General features: G+C 33.1%; 1 protein-coding gene across 3 annotated transcripts in view; it reads right to left on the reverse strand.

The window, feature by feature from the left end:
• Positions 1-1651: 1651 nt before the first annotated feature.
• The window catches only part of CHD1 (chromodomain helicase DNA binding protein 1), a 69608-nt gene continuing 49226 nt past the window's right edge, over positions 1652-22033 (reverse strand). Inside the window, exons 23-36 of one of the 3 annotated variants that reach the window (XM_034656556.1) lie at positions 21613-21773; positions 20248-20289; positions 18986-19116; positions 18149-18287; positions 17771-17921; positions 16725-16847; positions 15561-15689; positions 14840-15103; positions 14338-14478; positions 9173-9351; positions 6891-6987; positions 5904-5955; positions 5193-5403; positions 1652-3200 (exon numbers count right to left, since the gene is read on the reverse strand). In XM_034656556.1, coding sequence (XP_034512447.1) covers positions 2855-3200; positions 5193-5403; positions 5904-5955; positions 6891-6987; positions 9173-9351; positions 14338-14478; positions 14840-15103; positions 15561-15689; positions 16725-16847; positions 17771-17921; positions 18149-18287; positions 18986-19116; positions 20248-20289; positions 21613-21773 — 2166 coding nt within the window. In that variant the 3' untranslated portion in view covers positions 1652-2854. Of the gene's footprint in view, positions 3201-5192; positions 5404-5903; positions 5956-6890; positions 6988-7896; positions 8205-9172; positions 9352-14337; positions 14479-14839; positions 15104-15560; positions 15690-16724; positions 16848-17770; positions 17922-18148; positions 18288-18985; positions 19117-20247; positions 20290-21612; positions 21774-22033 lie in introns of those variants that run through there. The other 2 variants (XM_034656557.1, XM_034656558.1) reach the window with 2 other exon arrangements.

Genomic DNA, 22033 nt, shown 5'->3' on the forward strand with positions numbered 1-22033 from the left:
CCCCAAATCACTACAGTCCTTGCAAAAAAAATCACAACTATAATACTCCATTATTTAGTGAGAAACAGAGTAACGAAGATAGGAATTATGCCAATTACCCCAGTGTGTATTCTTTAAATCTCATGGAAATGAAATCAGTGTACCTATACGCTTTCATTATTTAACTACAAAAATGGATTACAGAAATTATCATATATGTAATCTATGGTCTCATGCAACTAAAGTTTTATTAATCCACTCACTCTGAAACTAATGAACAAATCATTCACACTCCAGTTTTCCACAGCTTTCCAGTGTGAAATTATTTTCTAACATATCCTAAACAAAGAATATGTTCTTTTTAAGCAAACAGGCCATTGCTTTTAATAAGAATCATTTATTGTATATTATTAAAGTGGAGGGTTAACTGGTACAGTACTATGCATAATCTCTCACCCTTGAAAATTTAAACACAAATGGATAAAAATAGCAAAGCAGAATGAGCATGTAAAAGACAAAATTTAAGCATATTTTATAGAGAATGTTCCCTGTTGTATCTATGCACTAATGTTCTCCTCCATTGTGTCTTAATAAGTTTATGGCTTATTCCTCTTCTACAGGATTACTGACTTCTTACAAATAATGAACATATTTTCCATCAATTAATGTTACATACAGTTTTAGATATTTAATTCAACTCAACTAATTAGGTGACTGAAATATTCAACTAAATGTGGCATTAAGAAATTAGAGCCCATTCCACTGCCTCAAAATATGTGATATTGTTCCTCTATGAAATCTGTACAATAGGATATAAGGCAAATATCCCAGCTACAAAAAGATGAATTAAAAATGCCAACCCTGATCTGTTTACTGTGTTAATATTATAATTTCATTAAGTATTATATTTTTTTGTTAAATGCTAACTTGTGGAATAATCATTTATACTAAATATGGAAAAAAGTGAAAATGCTTAAAAATGTGTACCAGCACTAAACTGTTTTATCACTTTTATATTTAATTATAAATTAATGTTTAAAAATTGAGTTATTCTTCCTATGTTATCTGATATGCCAGGTAAAAACAGATTATTATTCTTCAGGATAACTAAAAGAGGTATCACTACTCAAAAAAAGGGGGGGGGCGGGGAGTGGGGAGAAGGAAAGCTTTCTTTTGTACACATAAAATTTTAGACCTAAATGGATAACAGGAAAATGTTTAAAAAATACATCCATCTGTGGACAAATTTCTGTAGCTTGCTCCCACAGTTAATCAACAGGGACACATTTAAGAATATTATAGGCATAACCAATATACTTATATTTGTCAAAGTTAAGATTCAATTTCGCTACAGCACAGCACACATTCACGAATGTATGCCACATGATTCAAAAACTCCCACCGAATATAACAAAATAAAAATCTGTGAATAAATATAAGGCATTCTAAAATAAAATCTGCAGGAAACCAACAAGAGTCCAACAAAGATTTCTATGATCTAAATTTTACTTCATATAGTCTTCAAAATAGATTTAGTTGTAGTGCCACACATTAACAAGTTAACTGCTTACCAAAATACCTTTTTCCTGGTAGCTAAATGTTACTACTTAAAAAAAAAAGTTAAGTGCTTAAGGGAATAAGAATGCAGCAGAAAATTACAGGAGCCCACGTATCCTTTTTCTTAAATTTAATTTGTCATATATAAGGTTTTTATATACAATCAGTGTGCATTGTAACAGTTTATATTAAAAGTCAATCAAGTTTATCTAAAATGTTACCTGGCTGCATAGCACATTTGACATTATTGCCCACATGAAAAGGGAAAACAAATGGATTTACAATAACTTTTGGCCATTTTGGATTCTGAAAAGTGTTCATACACCTACCCTTTTAAACCAAATGCATCTGAAAAAAATGTTTCCAGAGCATGCAGTTTAGATTTTACATATTATCTCAGCATTTTGTTACTACAAACACAATATTTACTAAAAAAGAAAAAAAAAGAAATAACATGTATCTAACAAAATAGTCAATATAAAAAGAGGACTAATGGAATTAGGTGGCCCCTTTCCCCATTTTTTACATTCTAAACAATGATTCCATCAAGACAAATCATTAAAAAGTGTTATTACACTGATATTTTTAAATGATAAGAAGGCCTGAGTTGGTAGGGAAAGGAACAGTCAAAAAAAGCCTGAGAAGGGAAAGGAAGTAAGGAAAGCTCATTTAATCCATTTACAATAATTTACAGCCATTTGTGTGTGTGTGTGTGTGTGTGTGTGTGTGTAAAAAGGCATAATAATAGATCACAAACAGGAAATTCCTGGCTATTTTACAGATATAAGTACAGAATTTAAATATTCAAGCTTGTGATGAAAAGCGGCAAGGTGGTCGCAGTGTACAATGTAAACAAGTAGCTTTGGAAAGTGAACAAAGTCCTTGAGTGTTTTTTCTTTATTAAGAAAAGAACTCTCTTTCATTCCTTCCTGAAACATGATCACAGGTCAGAGTAAAGTTCATATACAAACATAATTTAAATGGAGGTCAGTCTAAAATCACTGACTTAAAAACAGTTTTATCCAGCCTACATGGAAGGGCAGTGTTGAGGTCCCTGTAATAGTAAACATTTTCCATTTCTTTAAAAAAGAAAAAAAAAAGTACTACAGTATTTGTAGTACAGTGCAGCATAATCCTTAAATATAAAAATATTTTCTCTTCTGTTGGGATAATAGACCTTGCATCCTGGAAAGAAGTAACAATACTGCTACTGATAGAAGATCTGTTTATATCTTTCAAGTCATGTAAGGCAATTACTGTGTTGGGTTATGATATATGGCTAAAAGAAAAGTCCAGAAAGACAAAGTATCAGTTTTTGTTATGTTTTCCGACTACTCCAGGTATGCTCAGGTGTACTTTTGTGTTCAATTGAGTGTTCAAATGGAGATCTGGAGCCATAAGGAGATCTCTGATCTAGTGGTGATCTGGGGCCACTACTGGAAGCTCTGTGGTCCATTTGCCAATCTGAGTGATACCTATAATCCCTGGACGATTTATGGTGTGTATATTCAGAACTTGCCCGATGGTCTGAATGTAACCGATGATCTGAATGAGAACGATGATCAGAATGAGATCTATCCTTTAAACCTCCTTCCAAATTTGACCTGTGATCTCTACTCCTGTGATCATCCAGTTTTCTGTGTTTCTCTCTATCACTGTAATACCTAATAAAAGATAAATCAGAGATTAAATTAATAATGCAAATTAAACACTTCCAAATAAAACAGTTATTAAAAAATAAAACACAAAGATACTTTAAGGCATCCTTTTAATTGTGTATAAGCTCTGTGTTTCACTACAAAAACTTCCTAAGTGAGCTTCAGTCATTGGACCTATCTGCATGCCTCTCTGGAAAAATCATTCAATTCACAAAACCAAAAGTGAACCATATAGAACACTTCAGGCAGCATCTAATTTTACACACCCATTTTATTGTTTAATTATTTTTTTACTATTTAATACAATTTCATTTTTAGTTAAAGCATAATTGATATACAATATCACATTAGTTTTCTGGTGTACAACACAGAGATTTTGAAATTATACACATTATGAAATGCTCACCATGCTTTAAGTGTAATTACCATCTGTCACCATACAAACTTTTGACAATGCAGACTATATACCTAAGCTGTACTTTAGATCCCCATGACTTATTTAGAACTGGAAGTCTGTACTTCTCAATCCCCTTTACCTATTTCACCTATCCTCCTCATTCCCCTCCCTCCTGGCAACCATCAGTTTGTTCTCTGTATTTATGAGTCTTTTTTTCTCCTTGTTCCTTGTTTTTTTTTTTTTTTAAGATTTCAGACACAAGTGAAATCATATTTTATTTGTATTTCTCTGAGTTATTTCACTTAGCTCACATGCCCATTTTTCAATTGGCTGCTACTTTTTATTCTATGCAACAATTGTACTAATGCATCTTAATATCTGGAAGTGGGGATTAAGATAACAATCTGGAATACCCTTGAAATCAGAGTCTTATGAACCTCTAAGCAGAAAAAAAAAATAAAAACCTCTAAAATGCAGCCTGTGAACTAATTTGCTGGAAGGGGATTTTCATTAGTTGGGGAAAGGTCATTGTTATAAGCAATATAAATTATGTTCTATAAGCTTGTGAAATTATTAAAATTTACCATTTCAAATACAGCTTTTCGTTTTGTGTGCCCTTTTCTAATTGTAAGAGCCATTCTACAATTGATGTATTTATAAAATGACAGTGCTTATATTACAGAGAAGAAATTATTGCAGTGAGCACAAGTAAAACGCAAAGAAAATCTACTGATTTATTTCTGATCTTTATTCTTCTCAGTTTTTTCTTTTGCTTTTCATAATTATCATTAACTGATGAAAATACTCCTTTACCAAGTAAAATGTACTTTGTTGTTATTATATTAGGTTGTTTACTACTCAAAGGCTTCAAATCACAACAGACAAAACTTCCTGATTTCAAGACTTCCCAGACTGCTGTGATTAAGTTTAAACTCAATAAAGTGTTTTCACATCAGTCAATTTTTCCCCTATGTGGTTTTTTTTTTTTTTAAGATTTTATTTTTTATTTATGCGACAGAGATAGAGACAGCCAGCGAGAGAGGGAACACAAGCAGGGGGAGTGGGAGAGGAAGAAGCAGGCTCATAGCGGAAGAGCCTGATGTGGCTCGATCCCATAACGCCGGGATCACGCCCTGAGCCGAAGGCAGACGCTTAACCGCCGTGCCACCCAGGCGCCCCTATGTGTTTTTTAAAGGAATTGAACACAGAACTCCGCCCACCAAATTTCAGTCATATTCCATTGAGTTTTTATTTTATTCTATTACTGTATTTTGAATATTTGAGTCAATATTCTCCTAAAACCAACAAAAATGAATCCTATGACTTATTAATTATAGAATTCCCTACACTTTCATCTCTTACTACACACTTTGATCTCAAATTTAGAATTAAAAAAACATTTTATAGAAATTCAGTCCTCAATATTAGCAAAAAGTACAATGTATCAGGGTTTTTTTTTTATTTATAAACAAACACCTTTATTTCACTTAAGATTTGTTATGATTACCTGAATACTGAATTAACTGATAAGGTCAAGTACTGTAAATTAAAAAAAAAAAAACCTGAATAAGCAAAATTTCAAAACTAATTGTCCAGTTTACCTGCTTTCTTGCTTGTAATGATCCCAGTCACGATGATCTTTACCATTACTAAAAGAAGAATAGGGTCTTTTCCTAGAGTCACTCTTTTTGTAAGAATCTCCCTGATGTCGGTCTTTATGATGATCATGATACTGAGATAAGTGTCTATCAGATGAATAACTGTCCCTGCTGCTATCATCATGATTTGTATTCTCTTTTAATCTTTCCACGTCTGTTAGATGAAAGAATACAGCTTTTGTTAATGACGTAAAAAAAAAAAATACATGGTAAACAAAAGTAACTTTGCTGCTAGATTATAATAACTCCTACTTCAACTCCAGAAAAACAAAATCAGTTGCCCAACAAAGTCTTTAGAAATGGTCTATAAAGGCAGTACAGTAAGGCCTACAAAAGGGTTACTGTATTCTGAAATGTGAAAAAAATACAACTGAAAAATTTAAGGCCCAATGTCTTCTCAGACTATAGACTTGCACCAATAGAATACATTATTCGAAATACTATTTTTAAAAAATACATTCACTTTAACAATTATTCTGTAAGTTCTAGAAACTGACAAAAGGTTGATTTATGGAAAGGTTAATAAGCTAAAAAGGATTACTGTTTAAGATAACAGATTTGATAATAAAAATATGGGTATATAGTATATAAAACAAACCTGAAAGAGGAAAACAATTTTTAAATTTATTCGCTAAAACAATTAGTAACACTTACCTGGATTTCTAATCACTTGAGCATTCAAGTTGCTGTTCTGGTCATTACTTTGCTAAAATAAATGCACATATATAAGAATCTTTTAAGTGGCTTCAAATACCCTTACAAAATAGGAAAAAGAAAAAAAAATGCCCTAAAAAGAAAATCCTGATGCTGAAAGAAGTCCCATATATTAGAGTGTATAAATGCATCACTCCCAGATACCCTTTTTTTAAAGCAGACTATTTACACCATGACTTTCTTAAAAATTTGACTTTGAATTTTAGACTTACAGAAAAGCTGAAAAAAATAGTACCCAGAGTTCTCATATGCCTTTTACTCAGCTTCTCCTAATGTTAATATCTTACATAGCACCAAAGCATAATCAAAACTGAGTAATTACTAACATTGGTATAATACTATGAATTGAACTAGAAACTTTATTCAAATTTTACATTTTTCCAATAAAATATTTTTTCTGTTCCAGGATCCAATCAGGTATTCCATATAACACTGAGTTTTCATGTTTTCTTAGTTTCCTCCAATCTAGTACAGCTTTTTAGTTTTTTTCTTGTCTTCGATGACCTTCACACTTTTGTAGAGTACTGGACAGTTATTTTGTAGCACATCTTTCAGTTGGGGTTTGTCTGATATTTTTCTCACGATCAAACTGAGGTTATGCATTTTTGCCAAGAATTCCACAAAAGTGATGTACCTTTCTTAGTGCATGTACTAAGGGTTCATGATGTTAACCTTGATCACAAGTTTAAGGTGGTTATTAAATATCTTGGAAGAGATACTCTTAGACTATGCCAATTATCTTATTTTTATGGCCCACTAATTTTAGCTTCCTCCAGAAGATCCTACCTACAACTGTTATCATGCTCTAACAGTGATTTTATATTTCCTTCATTCCTTCTACATTTATTAATTGAATTCTTCTATAAAGAATAATGTCTCAGTTTTAGTAACATAAATTAAAGGAAAAAATATGATGCATTAATTTACCTGAGATTCCTGCCGTTTTTTAATAGCATGTTTATATAATTTATGTAATTTTCTTGCATCAAACTCCGTAAACTTAGATACAAAAATCCACAGGTTTCTAGAAGAAGAACAGGTAAATTAGTCTGGTGAAACATATTTAGTTTTTTCATGGAACCACTAAACCACTACATAGGAACACACATACTTATTAGCCTTCTATGGAACAAAGTCTAAGGACATTATTTCTAGTATTTTAAAAACTTTATATGGCTAAGACTCCAATCTTTCTTTCTTTCTAAGTAATCTCTATGCCCAACACTGAACCCACAACCCTAAGATCAAGAGTTGCATCTCCAACAACTGGGCCAACGAGGTGCCCCCATTATGGATAAGACTCCAAATGAAACTAACCCTTAAGTTTTACTTCTCTTCCAAATCCCTTTCTTTTATAATCTTTTAGAGTGAAAACTAGTGATCCATCCTAATCTGAAACCAAAAAGATGTAAACTTACAAATCAGGAAGGGACTTATATTATGATTCATATTACTACAAAAGAAACAAGCTATGTTAGTAGTCTGACTAAAGATACCATCAGATAATGTGGATTAAGCTTGTTTAAGAAGGGTCCTAAAATGTGTTAAAGAGCAACTGTATGGGAGCCATTTACAGAGAAATTAACTTTGGATCCTGAATATAGAAAGAGAATGTGGCTATATTTCCACTTAAGCCTTATATATATAATTGAACTTTACTGTATCCTTGTTCTATGGTTCTATGGTTTGAGGGTCATCATATGAGTTGAAAGAGCTTGAAGTAAGATTTACTTATTTCAGACAGAGAGAGAGAGAGAGAGAGAGCATGAAAGTGAGAGAGCGAGCAGGCAGAGTGGCAGAGGGAGATGGTTCGATCCCAGGACCCTGAGATCACAACCTGAGCCAAAATCCAGTCTCAGATGCTTAACCGACTGAACCACCCCGGCGCCCCTCCTCATAATATATCTTATCATTATCATTCAACTGAATAATATACAGTGCCTTATATATAGTTTATAAAGGGTTTCAAGTACAGATGATGTTATTTTGCAGATGATTACTAGTGGGCTCAGAGATATTCTCTAACTGTTCAAGATCACAAAGCCAATAATTAGCCAAGATGGGGACCAAGCATGTCCTGATGCCACTCCAGGAATCATTCTGTGGCATTATAAGCACATGACTTCAGGCTATTATTATTGTCCATGCATGGCTTCAGTGTCTTCAGACATGACAGCTCAGTTTCATTTGTTTTCAAAAGCCTAGTGATCATAATCAACTTTGTCTCCTCTAACACGGGTCCTGGAGGAGTTGAAGGAGAAAGGGGACAAGGATAGAATCTTTAGTGTAATCATCACTCCTTCAGAAATATGTCATTATTACAGTTTTTGCTTTAATGTGTAGCTGCACTGCATACAGCAAGGAAATTAGCAGACTAATAAACTGATATGATTGGGTTGTGGTCATTCTGTAATATTGTTAACTTGTCTAGTAGCTTGGCTTAACACTAATCTGAATCTGGTAGTCATTAAGTGATTTGTATAATATTATAGCAGCTCACATTTACAATTTTAAGATCAACTGTGTTGCTGTTGCTTCTAAAATAGAGGGGAAAATAAAAGTCTGCATTTTACACTGCTTGAGAATATTAATTTTTACAAGGTTGTACACTTATACCTGGAAGATGAATTGCTAAATTTATGTAACAATAAATTTGTTTGGTACTACAAGTTCTAAAGTTATTACTAAGAAAAATTTGGCGAACGATAGAAATTTCTAAAAATAAAATGCAACCTGAATTTTAATGAAACAGTTTTCACTACTTCTTTTTTTAAGATTATCATATTATTTGAGAGAGCAAGCACACACAAGCAAAGGCAGGTAGAGTGGCCACAGGGAGAGGGACAAGCAGATTCCCTACTGAGCATGGAGCCCAACGCAGGGCTCAATCTCAGGATTCTGGGATCATGACCTGAGCTGAAGTCAGATGCTTAACTGACTGAGCCACCCAGGCATCCCTTCACTATTTCGTATTTAAAGGAAGAGGTGCCACCTGTGGTTTATCATGATGTATAATTAAGCAATCATTCACAAATAAAAAGCTTTAAAGTTAAAGGAAAAAAATGAAAACAATCACCCTCAGATTACCTCTTTAAAACATTATTTTGTTACCTAAACTTCAGAATAAGAAAAATAAATTGAAATATAAGACACAAACAGATGGTTACATAATTACAAATTTAACATTTCCTGAGAAGTACATCACTTACTTTCTCCACTGCTTGATTTGTTCAGGATTTGTATACTCTTTCAGACATTCTGTGATATGGTCTCCAATTTTTATTAAACACTGTCGAGTATGCTCCAGTTGTTCTCTTTCTGAAAGGCCTTTTTCAGGCCTATCAAGTTGTTTCAAAGCTGCTTTGACAGGCCTCATCCTTTCTTTACACTTTAAAATGGGAAAATAAGAACATACCTTAAAAATAAGAATTCAACAAAGATCCACTTCCTTCAACGATATCTGTATGAGTAAATACAGCACTGTTTGATGCTAAAACAAGCATTAAAGCTTGCCTCGCAGCTCTTAAAATATCAGGGTTTTTTTCTCTCAGATTTTCTTCAGAAAGTAAGGTTTTCCATTATCATTTAAATTCAATTCTTGTGTATGTAAAAGCTTTGGCTTTATTTACCTTCTGTAAAAATGGTTATTTTATACCATGTAACACATCACTAAGCAGTCTTAAACAAAGAATGCTAAAAAATAATATATCTCAGAACACAACTTAATATCCTAGATTCACTCTAACATAGAATAAAACATAAAAAAAAAAAAAAAAGGATCTTCAGGGGCGCCTGGGTGGCTCAGTCGTTAAGTGTATGCCTTCGGCTCAGGGCGTGATCCTGGAGTTCCGGAATCAAGCCCCACATCAGGCTCCCTGCTCTGCTGGGAGCCTACTTCTTCCTCTCCCACTCCCCCTGCTTGTGTTCCCTCTCTCGCTGGCTGGCTGTCAAATAAATAAATAAAATCTTTTTTAAAAAAAAGTATCTTCATAAAATAAAATATGCTGGCAAAGCTATTAAAATCAATACAGCTGTTAAGTATAAACTGTCTATTCTTCTAAACCTTTGAGACAAAAGAAAGTTCCTATATGAATTTTGCTCTTATATTTTAGATGGTCAGGGAACTGGGGATGCTTGATAGGAACCAATCTTTTCCTTGGTCTATGTATCACCGACATGCCAATAAAAGGATGATATATCAAAAACTGTATGATTCAATTAAAGTCCAACATATATAATAAAAGCTATAACCTTAAACCAGAACTAAAATAAGAATATTACTAAAAAAGCAAACTATACATAAATTTATGTATACAAATGCAAAACAAACTTAAAATGAACAATAATTACATCCTCAAGTAGCAAGGTTGGGTTAGTTCCAGGAATGTTAAGGATGGATCAACCACAGACAATATATTTAGCTGATCCAACGTCATTTCTTTCAAAAAGAAATCCTCATATCACTGCTGTGCAAGGGCCAGTCTTATGAAGTGTCTATATATGTGTGGAATCATTTCTGAGTATTTTATTCTGTTTTAGTGACCTATTTGTCCATATCACTTGGAAGTTATCCATCGTCTGTCAGGAATAATTTAAATATTAGAATTACATGCTTTTTAGTTAAAATTAGAACTCAGCCAGGCCCGATGTCTTTTTTTAAAAAGGGAAAATCTTTTCCTCTCTTATTTTTAGCATTACTATCTGTTCTCTACATGTCCTGCTTCTTGCTCAATTTTGGTAGTTTATATTCTGCTAGAAAATGATTCATTCAACGTACATAATTTGAGTGCATACCATGTTCTAAGAATTGTCCCAGACCCAGGAAATAGAGCAGCAAATAAAAGAGATCTTGCCTTTGCAGAACCTGTACTCTAGTAGGAGAAAAGAGCCAATAAATAAACAAGATGCAGTGTGTTGGATGGTGACAACTGTGATGAAGAAAAATAAAGGAGAAAAAGTAGAGAGATTTCTACTTCACGTAAGACTTCAGAGAAGAGTGATGTTTGAGCATATATCTTAAGAAAATGAGGGAATAAGCCATTTTGAGCAAAGGGAAGAACAAGTACATATGTTCTAAAACTTGTATGTTCAAAGGAACAGTATAAATGCCAGCGTGGTTGGAACCTACTGAGTGAGGGAAGTAGCAAGAGATGATGGGAGTAATGAGCTAGATACAATACCTTTTAGCCTATTATCATGAATCTTTCATCTTGACTGAGGGAAAGCCATTCAAGGATTTGAAGCAAAAAAATAAGAGGGGGTGACTTTAGCCTCTCTGTAACAGTCATTATCACTATGGCTGCTGTGTAGAGTTTGCCCTGAGGAGCGGAAAGGGTATAAAAGCACAAGAGTGGGAGCAGTGAAAAGTAGCTAGAAGCTATTGAAATGATCGAGGGCAGAGATGGCTACAGCTTGTAGTAGTATGGAAAACCAGTATGATTTGCTCATTGACTGATAGCGGTAAAGAAAAAAGAGGAATTTGTGACTACAATCTGTGCTAAGGCAAAGGCCTGAAGTTGGGAATTGGAGCAATGATAACAAATGTTTATAAAGCACTTATTAGGTACCAGAAGCTATGTGCTGGGTAAAGGCACCTCATTTGATTCTGGTAGTAGACCTTTGCAACACTATTTATTTTATCAAAGAAACAGAGGTTTAGAGTGAAATGACATCAGTCAAACCCAGTTTTGATCTCAAAAGTTGTACTCTTTCTTAACTGTTAAATTATAAATGACATTTAGGAGACAAATCAGTAAGACGCAAAGAAAATCAAGAGGTGTCAAATTAGGCAAAGATGCGATGGAAAATGACGACCAAGAAAGGCCACTGAATTTAATAATCAGAGCTATTCCCAAATAAAATCCCAATCATGCAAGCTCAGAAAGTCTGGGTCCAGAGTCCATGTTTAAAACTATTCCATTCTTCATCTCCATAATACAAGCGATTTTAAGATCAATCATGAAAGTTAATGGAGAAGAAACTTATGCATTGGGGACAATAGGAAGTTTTCCATTTCAGCAGGTATATGAACAAGTCAGAAGGCTAAGGAGGAAACGTAGGCAAAGAAAGGTGGCAAGAGGTACAATTTCACCTAATTCAGTAATGAACAGGCAGAGTAAGGGAAACAGTTCAAGAGAGTTCAGTCTTTACTTCAGGTAAGCAAAAACACACCACCACCTCCCTATTCCCACCCAATAGAGAGGTTTTTTTTAAAAAAATCAACAGAAAATGGATAGAGAGGCTAGATTAAGAACGAGGTCACAAAGAGAAAGGTTAACTTTAAAAAGATGCTATGGGATCCCAGCATGTAAACCTGAAAAGACAAAAATGAAAGTCCAGAGACATGTTCAAGTAAATAAGATGGAAGACAGGAACAAGAGTGTAGCTTATTCTGACTGTCCCCAACATTCTTAGGGATTGGAGGGATGTAAACAGCCAAACGTGAGAAGGAGAAAAAAAAAACTGCGGCAGGAACTATTATACTTAAAGAGCATGAGGCTATTATTAGGGCATGCCATGGAATTAGCAGGAGCGAATAAATGGGTCCACAGATCAACACTCTCTAGTCCGGGTATGAAGTAGAAGAAAACGGGACAGAACGTAACCCGCGCATCTAGAATGGTGTCGGAGGGGAACAAACACATGATTTTAGAAGTGAAAGTTTCCATCTTTCAGGTACAGCATTTGATTAATACTAGCAATAAAACGGACTTAAGATTACAAACCCAAACAGCGAAAAGATTCAGATTCTAGAGATTCTAAAGAGGAAAGTTTTGTAAAAGATTTTATGTATCTTTTTAGAGAGAGAGAGACCGCGTGCGTGCACGTGTGCAAGAGGGAGAGGCAGAGGGGGGGGAGAGGGAGAGAATCTTAAGCAGGCTCCATGCTCAGTGTAGAGCCCAACACGCAGCTCCATCTCACGACCCTGAGACCATGACCTGAGCCAAATCAAGAGTCCAAACTTAACCAACTGAGCCACCCAGGCGCCCCAAAGAGGAAATATTCTTATATGAATATATATTTACATGTATTTGTGCACACTGTAACTGTATATAAATAAGATACATTTATATCAGAGTATAAATTTTCCCTTTAGGTGCTACCAATAATGACATCTCTTTCTGAAGAATAGCTGGTACCTTTCTCATATCATTCAGTCTTTTTTCTCTAATAACATCACTACTCCTTCCTGATTTGCTCAGTATCTGGATTTTTTAGTCCTTTATCAATCAATCTGCTGGCACGTCTACATTCAATAACAACATCTACCGCAACCACTACCAGTTTTTAGAGCAAGCAACTGGCTGAAAACTTTCCATGTGTCAACTCTTCTGATCATCATACTTACTTTCCTAACAGCAGCACTCTGGCTCCAGAGCCAGAACACTCAATTGCTATACATAACTGCTTTCCCACACTGCAGCTTCACCATGAAGTTTTCCTCCAAATTTGTATCACAATTAATTTCACAGTTGAGACTATTTTGGGTTCCTGATTATATCCAGTAAATAACTCATTTGAAAAAAGGCCAATTAGATACTCCCTGACTTCGATGAACATAAAAGGATGACAGCATGTAAAACCATTATTTTTTAGACCAGTGCTACTTAAAGTGGCCTATGAACCCACTAGTCCACAAGGGGGAAAAGGTACAGAAATTTTAGAAACCCTTGTATTAATTTGACAGTGCAATTTTATGTCTACTGAATCTACTAATATAACGGGGCTTACATTTTGCATTTTTTTCCCTTATTTACACTTTCCTAATGAAATATTTTCACTCTTTGTTTTTATTGTACTTTCTGTACTGGTCTATAAAAGACTGGAAAAAAAGCTAGTCCTTCACAGTAGATAAGCAGCAATGTTACACAGATAAAAGGTTCAGGAACAGAGAAGTTTACAATTCTAAAGCTGAAGGGAAAAATGTTTGCTCTAAGTAGTCCCTAAATGCCTCTCCTTAAAGTCTTTAATTTATTAAAAAGTTTTTCCAAGTTAATTCTAAATTTAAGATAACTTTCAAAATTTAAATCTATTGCCTTTATCAACCTGAACTTCAGTACTACCCAATTCAAATACACTTCTATTTTTTTTTTTAAGATTTTATTTATTTATTTGACAGAGAGACAGCCAGCAAGAGAGAGAACACAGGCAGGGGGAGTGGGAGAGGAAGAAGCAGGCTCCCAGAGGAGAAGCCTGATGTGGGGCTCGATCCCAGAACGCCGGGATCACGCCCTGAGCTGAAGGCAGACACTTAACGATTGTGCCACTTAGGCACCCCTCAAATACACTTCTAAATTAAAAGTTCTAAAAGATAAAATTGTCAATTAAAATATTGTATGAATTCTTACTAATAACCAGCAAGTCTACTACTTACAATGCTGAACGTCTTCTGATCTAGCTCTTCAGATTCTTCAGATATGGGAACTGGTTCACCACTTGCGGTTATATGAACTGGAGCATCTGACGCTGAAGATTTCTTGGATCTTTCCTTGCTATCAGACTTGGATTCGCTCAACTAAAGAAAAAAAGAAAGTAAAAACAAAAATCCAACAAAAACAAAGGTGAAATGATGAACACTTCCAGAAAACAATTAATGTCTCACTTTATTCTAAATGGTTTGTTCGCATTCCGTACTGTTTTATCTTTCTGGGAAACCAAAACTAAATCTACTCTGTAATGTTACCCTATACGTAAAGCATTAAAAAAAAAAAAAAAAAAAAAAAAAAAAAAGATTCAAACCTATTTTTCTCCTTTTCTAGATACCCACATGTATTTTTAAAGAACTCAGTTATTCAGGCTGATAGGCAATTTATTTTCCTAAAATGTAAATATGCTGATTGTGTCACTTTCTAAGTGTTACATTATGATTTGCATACCTTTTCTTCCTTTATGTCTTTTTCTTTCTGTATAGCTTCTTTTACTTTGTTTTCTCTTTTCTCTTTAAAATCTTTTTCCTTTATATCTTTCTTATCCTCTTTTTCTTTTATCTCCCTTTTAAGTTCTCTTTTATTCTCTTTTTCTTTTGCTTCCCTCTTTTCTTCTGATTCCTTCTTTATAAAAACATCTGGCTCAGGTCTTTCTTCACTGTCTCTTTCTGTTTTAATTTTTTTATTTGGATGTTTCACAGAAGTGATCTCATCCTGAAAAGTGCAAGTATGGCCAATGTATTACTAACCAAATCTTGACAAAGACTAATTTCTTTTCTTTGCATGACTATGGATTGCATGTATGTGGATTCAGAAAGAAATAACCCAGAATCCCATTAATAACGATACATGCAATGTTCACCTTCCTATAAAAACTAAAGTAAGCCAGTCCCATTCAAAATTCAAGATAAAATTAAAGGAAACAGAACCTCATTTAAATGGCAAATGTTTGAAAAGGAAGGACCTTTGCTCTATCCCTCTTAGTGATATTCTATTAGATGGGCAGAATTCTGTTCCATACATGAGACTATTTAATGAACTACAAAAAAGGAATTTCAGTACTGAAAAATAAAATTTCAGGTCTTAGTTCAAATTTTAAATGTCAAGTATACTAAAACATCCTATGTCCCTTTCTAATATAAAAGTCTGTTTTTCTAAAACACATTCTTACCTTATCATCATCTTCATCAGATTTCTCTGAAGGCAGGGGCGAAGAATCACTCTTTATTTCTTCTTTCACTTTTATAGACTTCATTGCTTTATTCTTCTTAGCTCTTGCTTTTCTCCTCTTTGACCCTCCCTAAAAATAATTATTTTTATTCTAACCAACTCCACAGATTCAGCCAAAAAAACCTTCTTAAATACTAAATCTAAAAACTAAAAGAACACATATTCCTACACAACCCTTAGTCTAATGGTAATAAGCTACACCAATCTTAGAAAGTCAACAAAAGCAATATAACTTAATGAATCAAGTACTATTATGAATAACAGATATTAACTATAATTATTTTTTAAAAAAGGATTAAAGTGGAAGCTGAAAGAAACAGAAGGAAGGTTTTTCACCTTCCTAAATTACTATTATCTTGAACTAAATTTGATCCTACCAGAGACAGCATTAGAAATATTTTTATTGGTACATAGGTAGTCACTGACATTGTGGTTATAATGCAAATGGCTAAAGGCTGTTAGTTTCTAATCTCCTACTTTTTGGACCCCCTCATAAATAAGCTCAGTGATCTTTACGCTGCACCTTCAGCTCTCCAATACCACCAAATAAGACAGAAATAGAAACTTGACTTCTTAAAAAGTACACCACTCTAAACAAGTTGCCCCCAGTACCTATACAAACACTAGGGGAAAACAAACAAACAAACAGGATCCCACTTCTGAAAGATAGGACTTACCAGTTTTAACAGGAATGCAAGATAACTTAAGGCAAAGTGTCACCATATGCAAGTCGAAGTTACCAAGTTACAGAAAAACACACTTATAAGGTCATGTTAGCCTCAGATGTCCAGGGCTATCAGTAAACTAAATTTCTCTTACTGAAAAGTAAATTGCTCTTTAAGCATCTGAATTTTAACTTACTGCACCAGAAAGTCTCTGAGCTTCTTTTTTTGCAAGATCTCTACTAAGTAATTTGATGAGGTAGTCTGCACGTGTCTGCAACTGCTTTGCTTGTGGTTTTTTATCAGGATCATCTGGAAGAATCTGAAAAGAAATTTTTTCAGGTTATCTTTAATAAATAATATGAGAAATGTATTGCCTATAAAAGGCTTATTCATTTAAAGAAATACAAAATTGCTCTTTAAGCATCTGAATTTTAACTTACTGCACCAGAAAGTCTCTGAGCTTCTTTTTTTGCAAGATCTCTACTAAGTAATTTGATGAGGTAGTCTGCACGTGTCTGCAACTGCTTTGCTTGTGGTTTTTTATCAGGATCATCTGGAAGAATCTGAAAAGAAATTTTTTCAGGTTATCTTTAATAAATAATATGAGAAATTTATTGCCTATAAAAGGCTTATTCATTTAAAGAAATACATATAATTTACTGGCAAGTTACAATTGTTAAAATTTGTAGGAATAAACAACCAAGAATGCAACATATATTTTTTATACCTACACCTCAGCAAGGATTTGATTTGCCTGGTAATGAGTTCTAAATATATACATGAAAAAAAATCCCTCCATACAAAATAATAATACAAACTATGAGGTTAGAAATTTCTTTCAAATATACACGTATATTTAGCATCCAGTGTTATTAAACATTACAGTAGTCTTAGATTTCTTTCCTTTCTCAGTAACAGTATATTTAACTACAAAGTATACAAAAATTCCTCAAATACAATGTATACAAAAGCATGCACTCTGAAGATATTTTTACAGTGGGAAATTAAGCTATATTCACGTTTGGCTTCATAAGTAGTGAATGACACAACACAAATATCAAAACTGACTGTGAAGAAGTAAAATATAAAAAAACTTAAATGATAATAAAGCAATGCCTTCCAGTGTTTTCCAGTCTAGGCAAAGAAATGATTTTAGCTGTGGTAGTATCAAATCACTAAAACCCCTACACATTGTTCGATAATTAAAAAAAAATTATTTTGCTCTTGAATAATATGACAGAATGAGAACTTTAAACGTAGTAATATGAAGAAAAATACACTTATGCCTTAATAATAAAAATATAATTTCAGAGGTACAGCAAAATCTCAGAGATCATTTAAATTCAACCCCTTCATGAAAACCAAGAAGCCAAGGTCATACAGCTAGTTAGAGCCTTGGTTTCCTATCAATCGAGTTCTAACATAATTTAAAAGCAAAAATCTAATTCAACATCAGTAGTCAACACAAGCAAGAAATATTTAATACCTTGTGTGTTAAACTGAGGTCAGGATCCATTTTAATCATTTCCCAGCTTCCATATCCATATTCGTAGATACCAATTAACAAATTGGAATCATCTTCTTTGCCCCAGTCTATATCAAAATGAGCTGCCTTTGTGTGGCATGGGATAGTGTACCTGTATTAAAGTTAATAACCACTGTCAAGTTTATAGCTGTCATACTAAAAATTAATTTTGAAGAACATATGTGAGTTATTGGAACTTCAAGATACCATACCCTATTTTATTTTTAGAAACATTTCAAGCTAGCCAATGACACAAAAGACATTTTTATTATGTACATACATATCCAAATTATTGAATAACAACAAAATAATTTACAATGGATAAAGTAAACAACTCACTGCTTTCTTTCTTCTGGATCTGAAGGAATGGATTTGTGCAATGGTATTAATTCTTCTTCATGGGAGATGACAAGCTTGGCATTCACCTGTACTCCTGATATTCGGAATGTTGGACCTTTCACTTTTCCAAGTCTACCACCTTAATTTTTTTCAAGACATAAAAAAAATGAAATATACAATTCTACAAAATACAAAGCAAAATATGCTATTACTTGTATTAATAAGCATTACTTATTTAGCTATATTTTAAGTATTACCTGTTTATATTATTGGGGGGTAGCACTTGCTGGCGAACCTTAAATTTCACTACAAAGTTTCTCAGTACAGACTACAGAGATTATAATATAGCAGATGTGGATTCACAGAAAGCATTTCCATAATTGTTTTATTAATTGCACAAGATACATCTATTAATCTTGTCACCTTCTAAATTAGTGTTCTAGCGTAATTTTTTCAGTATACCTTATTACTAAATCTTAACTACTAAATATTTTCATTCAGGTAGATAAATTACAAAATAAGCATAACAAAGTTACTATGCCCAAAGCCAGTATCACATAAGTAAACTATCTTTTCCCAGCCATTGATACTTAAAAATACAGTAACTTCTGATGTTACTAACTAACTAGAATATACCAGACAGACAGTCTCTATTGCTTTCAAGAAAACAATTCTGTTACCCATTCCCTGTTACCCAGGAATGGTCCTGCTTTGTTTTTTAAACTGTCTTTTGAGAGTGATGAATAGATAGCTATGATACAATACCCTCCTAACTCAATAAAAGCATTATCTGAAACTTCCATTTACCTCTCTTTAAATCACTCTCGCTTTAATTACCTGTTCGTTCTGTTCCTGAAGAATTATCTTTTAAAGCTTTAATGCAACCATTATGTACCAATTCTCCTAGTCGTCTGAGGTCTGTCTCTGACTTATCAACTAATTCAGCATCCCGAGCAATTGCATCTAATCTGTTAATGAAATAATACAATTATCAGGTAAATATGCAGAATAAAGTGATGCCATTTAAGACAGAGTAAGTTTCACTGTACCTCAAGCTCTACAAAAGTCACTCTACATGCCCTACAAAGTCTAGTTCACATAACTGCCACAAGATACTTAAAAAAAAAAAGGAGTTTAAAAAATGTTTAAAAATTTGGCAGGGAAAACAATTCATTTATGTATTCAAGAATAATAAAGTTAACCAATTTTATAGAAAAAAATGGTATATTCCAATTTGAAGATTATGTAATAATTCTATAAAAGCTTTTCATAACCCGATCAAATCTTAAATTCTAAAGTGGTTTAGCATTGTAATATAGATGACTCTTGAACAACCCAGGTTTGAACTGGAAGGTCCAGTTACATGTGGATTTTTTTCGATAAATACAGTACAGTAACTCTAAATATTCAAAATAAAACAGAAAATATCTTTAAGAGAGTTTCGGAGAACAAAAATAGAATTGAGCCAATCTGAGTCTTTGCCACTGTATATTCAGACATTGGGCTTGCCACAACAAAGGACAAAGAATATTCAAATCACCAACAATTACTGAGATTAACCATTAACTTAAACACACACACACACACACACACACACACACACACACACACAACTGTCCTGATAATCCGAATTTTGATAGTTCATATAAAAAGAACTATAATCAGGGAAACTTAAGAAAATTTCCCGAGTAAGGGAAAACAGAACTGGTCTTTAAGTCAAAAGACTAAGCTAGCAACTCACCTTCTCTAAAGGATAAATCTGCTATTTATGAGTTTGTGATGAAAAGGATGGGATAAAAAAAAAAAGAAAAAGATGGGATAAAAGCCTTCAAAAAGTACAATTATAAAAATGCTGAGTATTTTACAGACATATGTATCTTATAGAAAACTTCATTTGTAGATAAAATTTGAGGGTCTAGAAAGAATAATATGAAAACTTTTTAAAAAATCTACTTGAAATTTGCTTTCTACAGACTTTGTAAATGATTTTTAAAGCAAATTTAACAAAGTAGCTAAACCCAATAGCAGTATATATATATAAAGCTGAAAGCATATAACACACATTCTGTAATTCCATGAGAATGACAAACGTTATTTACCTTTCCAGAGGGCCACCAAATTTCTTGTAACTCTTGATAAACCTAACAGAAAATAATTGTTTGGTTTAAATGTGGGCTTCACTCTTCATTAAAAAATAGATTTATAAATATATAGAAATAAGAAAATAGTTGTTAGTGCAAAAATCAATTCAAGGCACTCTTAATACTAACACAAATGAATAAACTATGCTAACGACAAAAATGTTAAAACATTAAGATATACCAAGTAAGACAAGACATATTTTAATACCCAGGATGATGTTTAGAAGCCAATATAAATAAAACAATAGAAGCTAAATTTTATTTTAGAAATTACTTTATTATTTTCACAAGACAAGTTCAAGGCTACCACAGGAAGTGTGTCCAGAATTATCAATCAATCATACTACACCTCCTCACATTCCAAGGAGTACCAATAAAAGTTTACTGAATAATAGCTTTATTTCAGATGTATGGTATAATACCAACAATGGAAAATAGAAATTTACTTAAGAACAAAGCTATCCAAGTGGTTGATGGATGAGGGAAAATATCCAGGAAAAGTAGAAGTTGAAATGTTCTTCAACTAAAGACAGAAAGTCCAGCAAATCAGGTGGTCATAAAAGTACCCTTAATAAAATCTAACAATATATTTAGTTTTCTGGTAGAAAGAATGAGGAAGAACTTTATCGGTCAGGTCTATGATTTAAAAGAAAAGAGTTACAATGGCTTGAAAAAAACAACAAACTCCCAAAATATAACAATGAACAAACCTTTTTTACAAATTTCATAAGCAAAAATATTACATAAACAAAAGTAGGCTGTTATCCCAATCCCCTTATATATAAATGTGTATAAAGAAACAACATATTTTGAAAGAAAACTGTAATTTATCCTACATGGCTATCTTACCTCAATTCCTACTTGGACATACCAGAAATGCTTTATCAATGTTACTTTCAAAAAGCAAATCTCCTCAGTATTAAAAAACTACAAAAATATGGAACTAACGTATTCCCACATAAAAATAGTAATCTTGGGAGTCATAAATGTAGGGAGAAATTTTAATAAATAAATCTAATGTACTAAAATATACATTCATTATTCAAAAGGGTCACTATTCTGAACCACATTAATAAAACCAAAAAAATTTAGCAGTCTAAGTAGACTAACAATAAAAAACATGCAGAGATTAGATACCAAACTTTATTTTTCATAGCTATAATGAAGACCCAAAAGCAGAACCATCCAATCCCTACACAATTATTATATATTTGCCTCCTCTAAAACTGTTATTTTAATCTTTGAACATTATGGGATTTGTATATTTTAATTTCACCTTCTAATAAAATCAAGTTGAAGACAAATAGTCTTATGTCATCTTACCGCCGAATTTCTGCGTCACTAAATCCTTTGATATTCTCTCGAGGAATAGTCCGTGGTCTTCCACGTTTCTTTGGCCTTTTCCTTTCTGAGATCGAGTCACTATCAGATCCAGAATATCTCCTACTTCTACTGCGCCTCCCTTCACTTCCATTAAAACTAATCTGGAATTGGAAAACAAAAATTTATCCAACCTTAGTTACTAACGAAGGCTTCTAACTCTAAGTGCAAAGAAAACATTCCAAAAGAAAAGACTGAGAAAATTAACAAATTCAAATGTCTGTTTATCAAAAAACTTTCCATAAATAATATTAAAAAGCAAACAAAACATAGAAAAACATGGCAGGTTAATGACAAAGAGTTATTAACGGCCCTAACATTTTTAAAAACATTCTTATAAATCAGAAGGAAAACACAAAATTGT

This window comes from Ailuropoda melanoleuca, chromosome 3, assembly GCF_002007445.2.
Source record: "Ailuropoda melanoleuca isolate Jingjing chromosome 3, ASM200744v2, whole genome shotgun sequence".
NCBI classification, from domain to species: domain Eukaryota; kingdom Metazoa; phylum Chordata; class Mammalia; order Carnivora; family Ursidae; genus Ailuropoda; species Ailuropoda melanoleuca.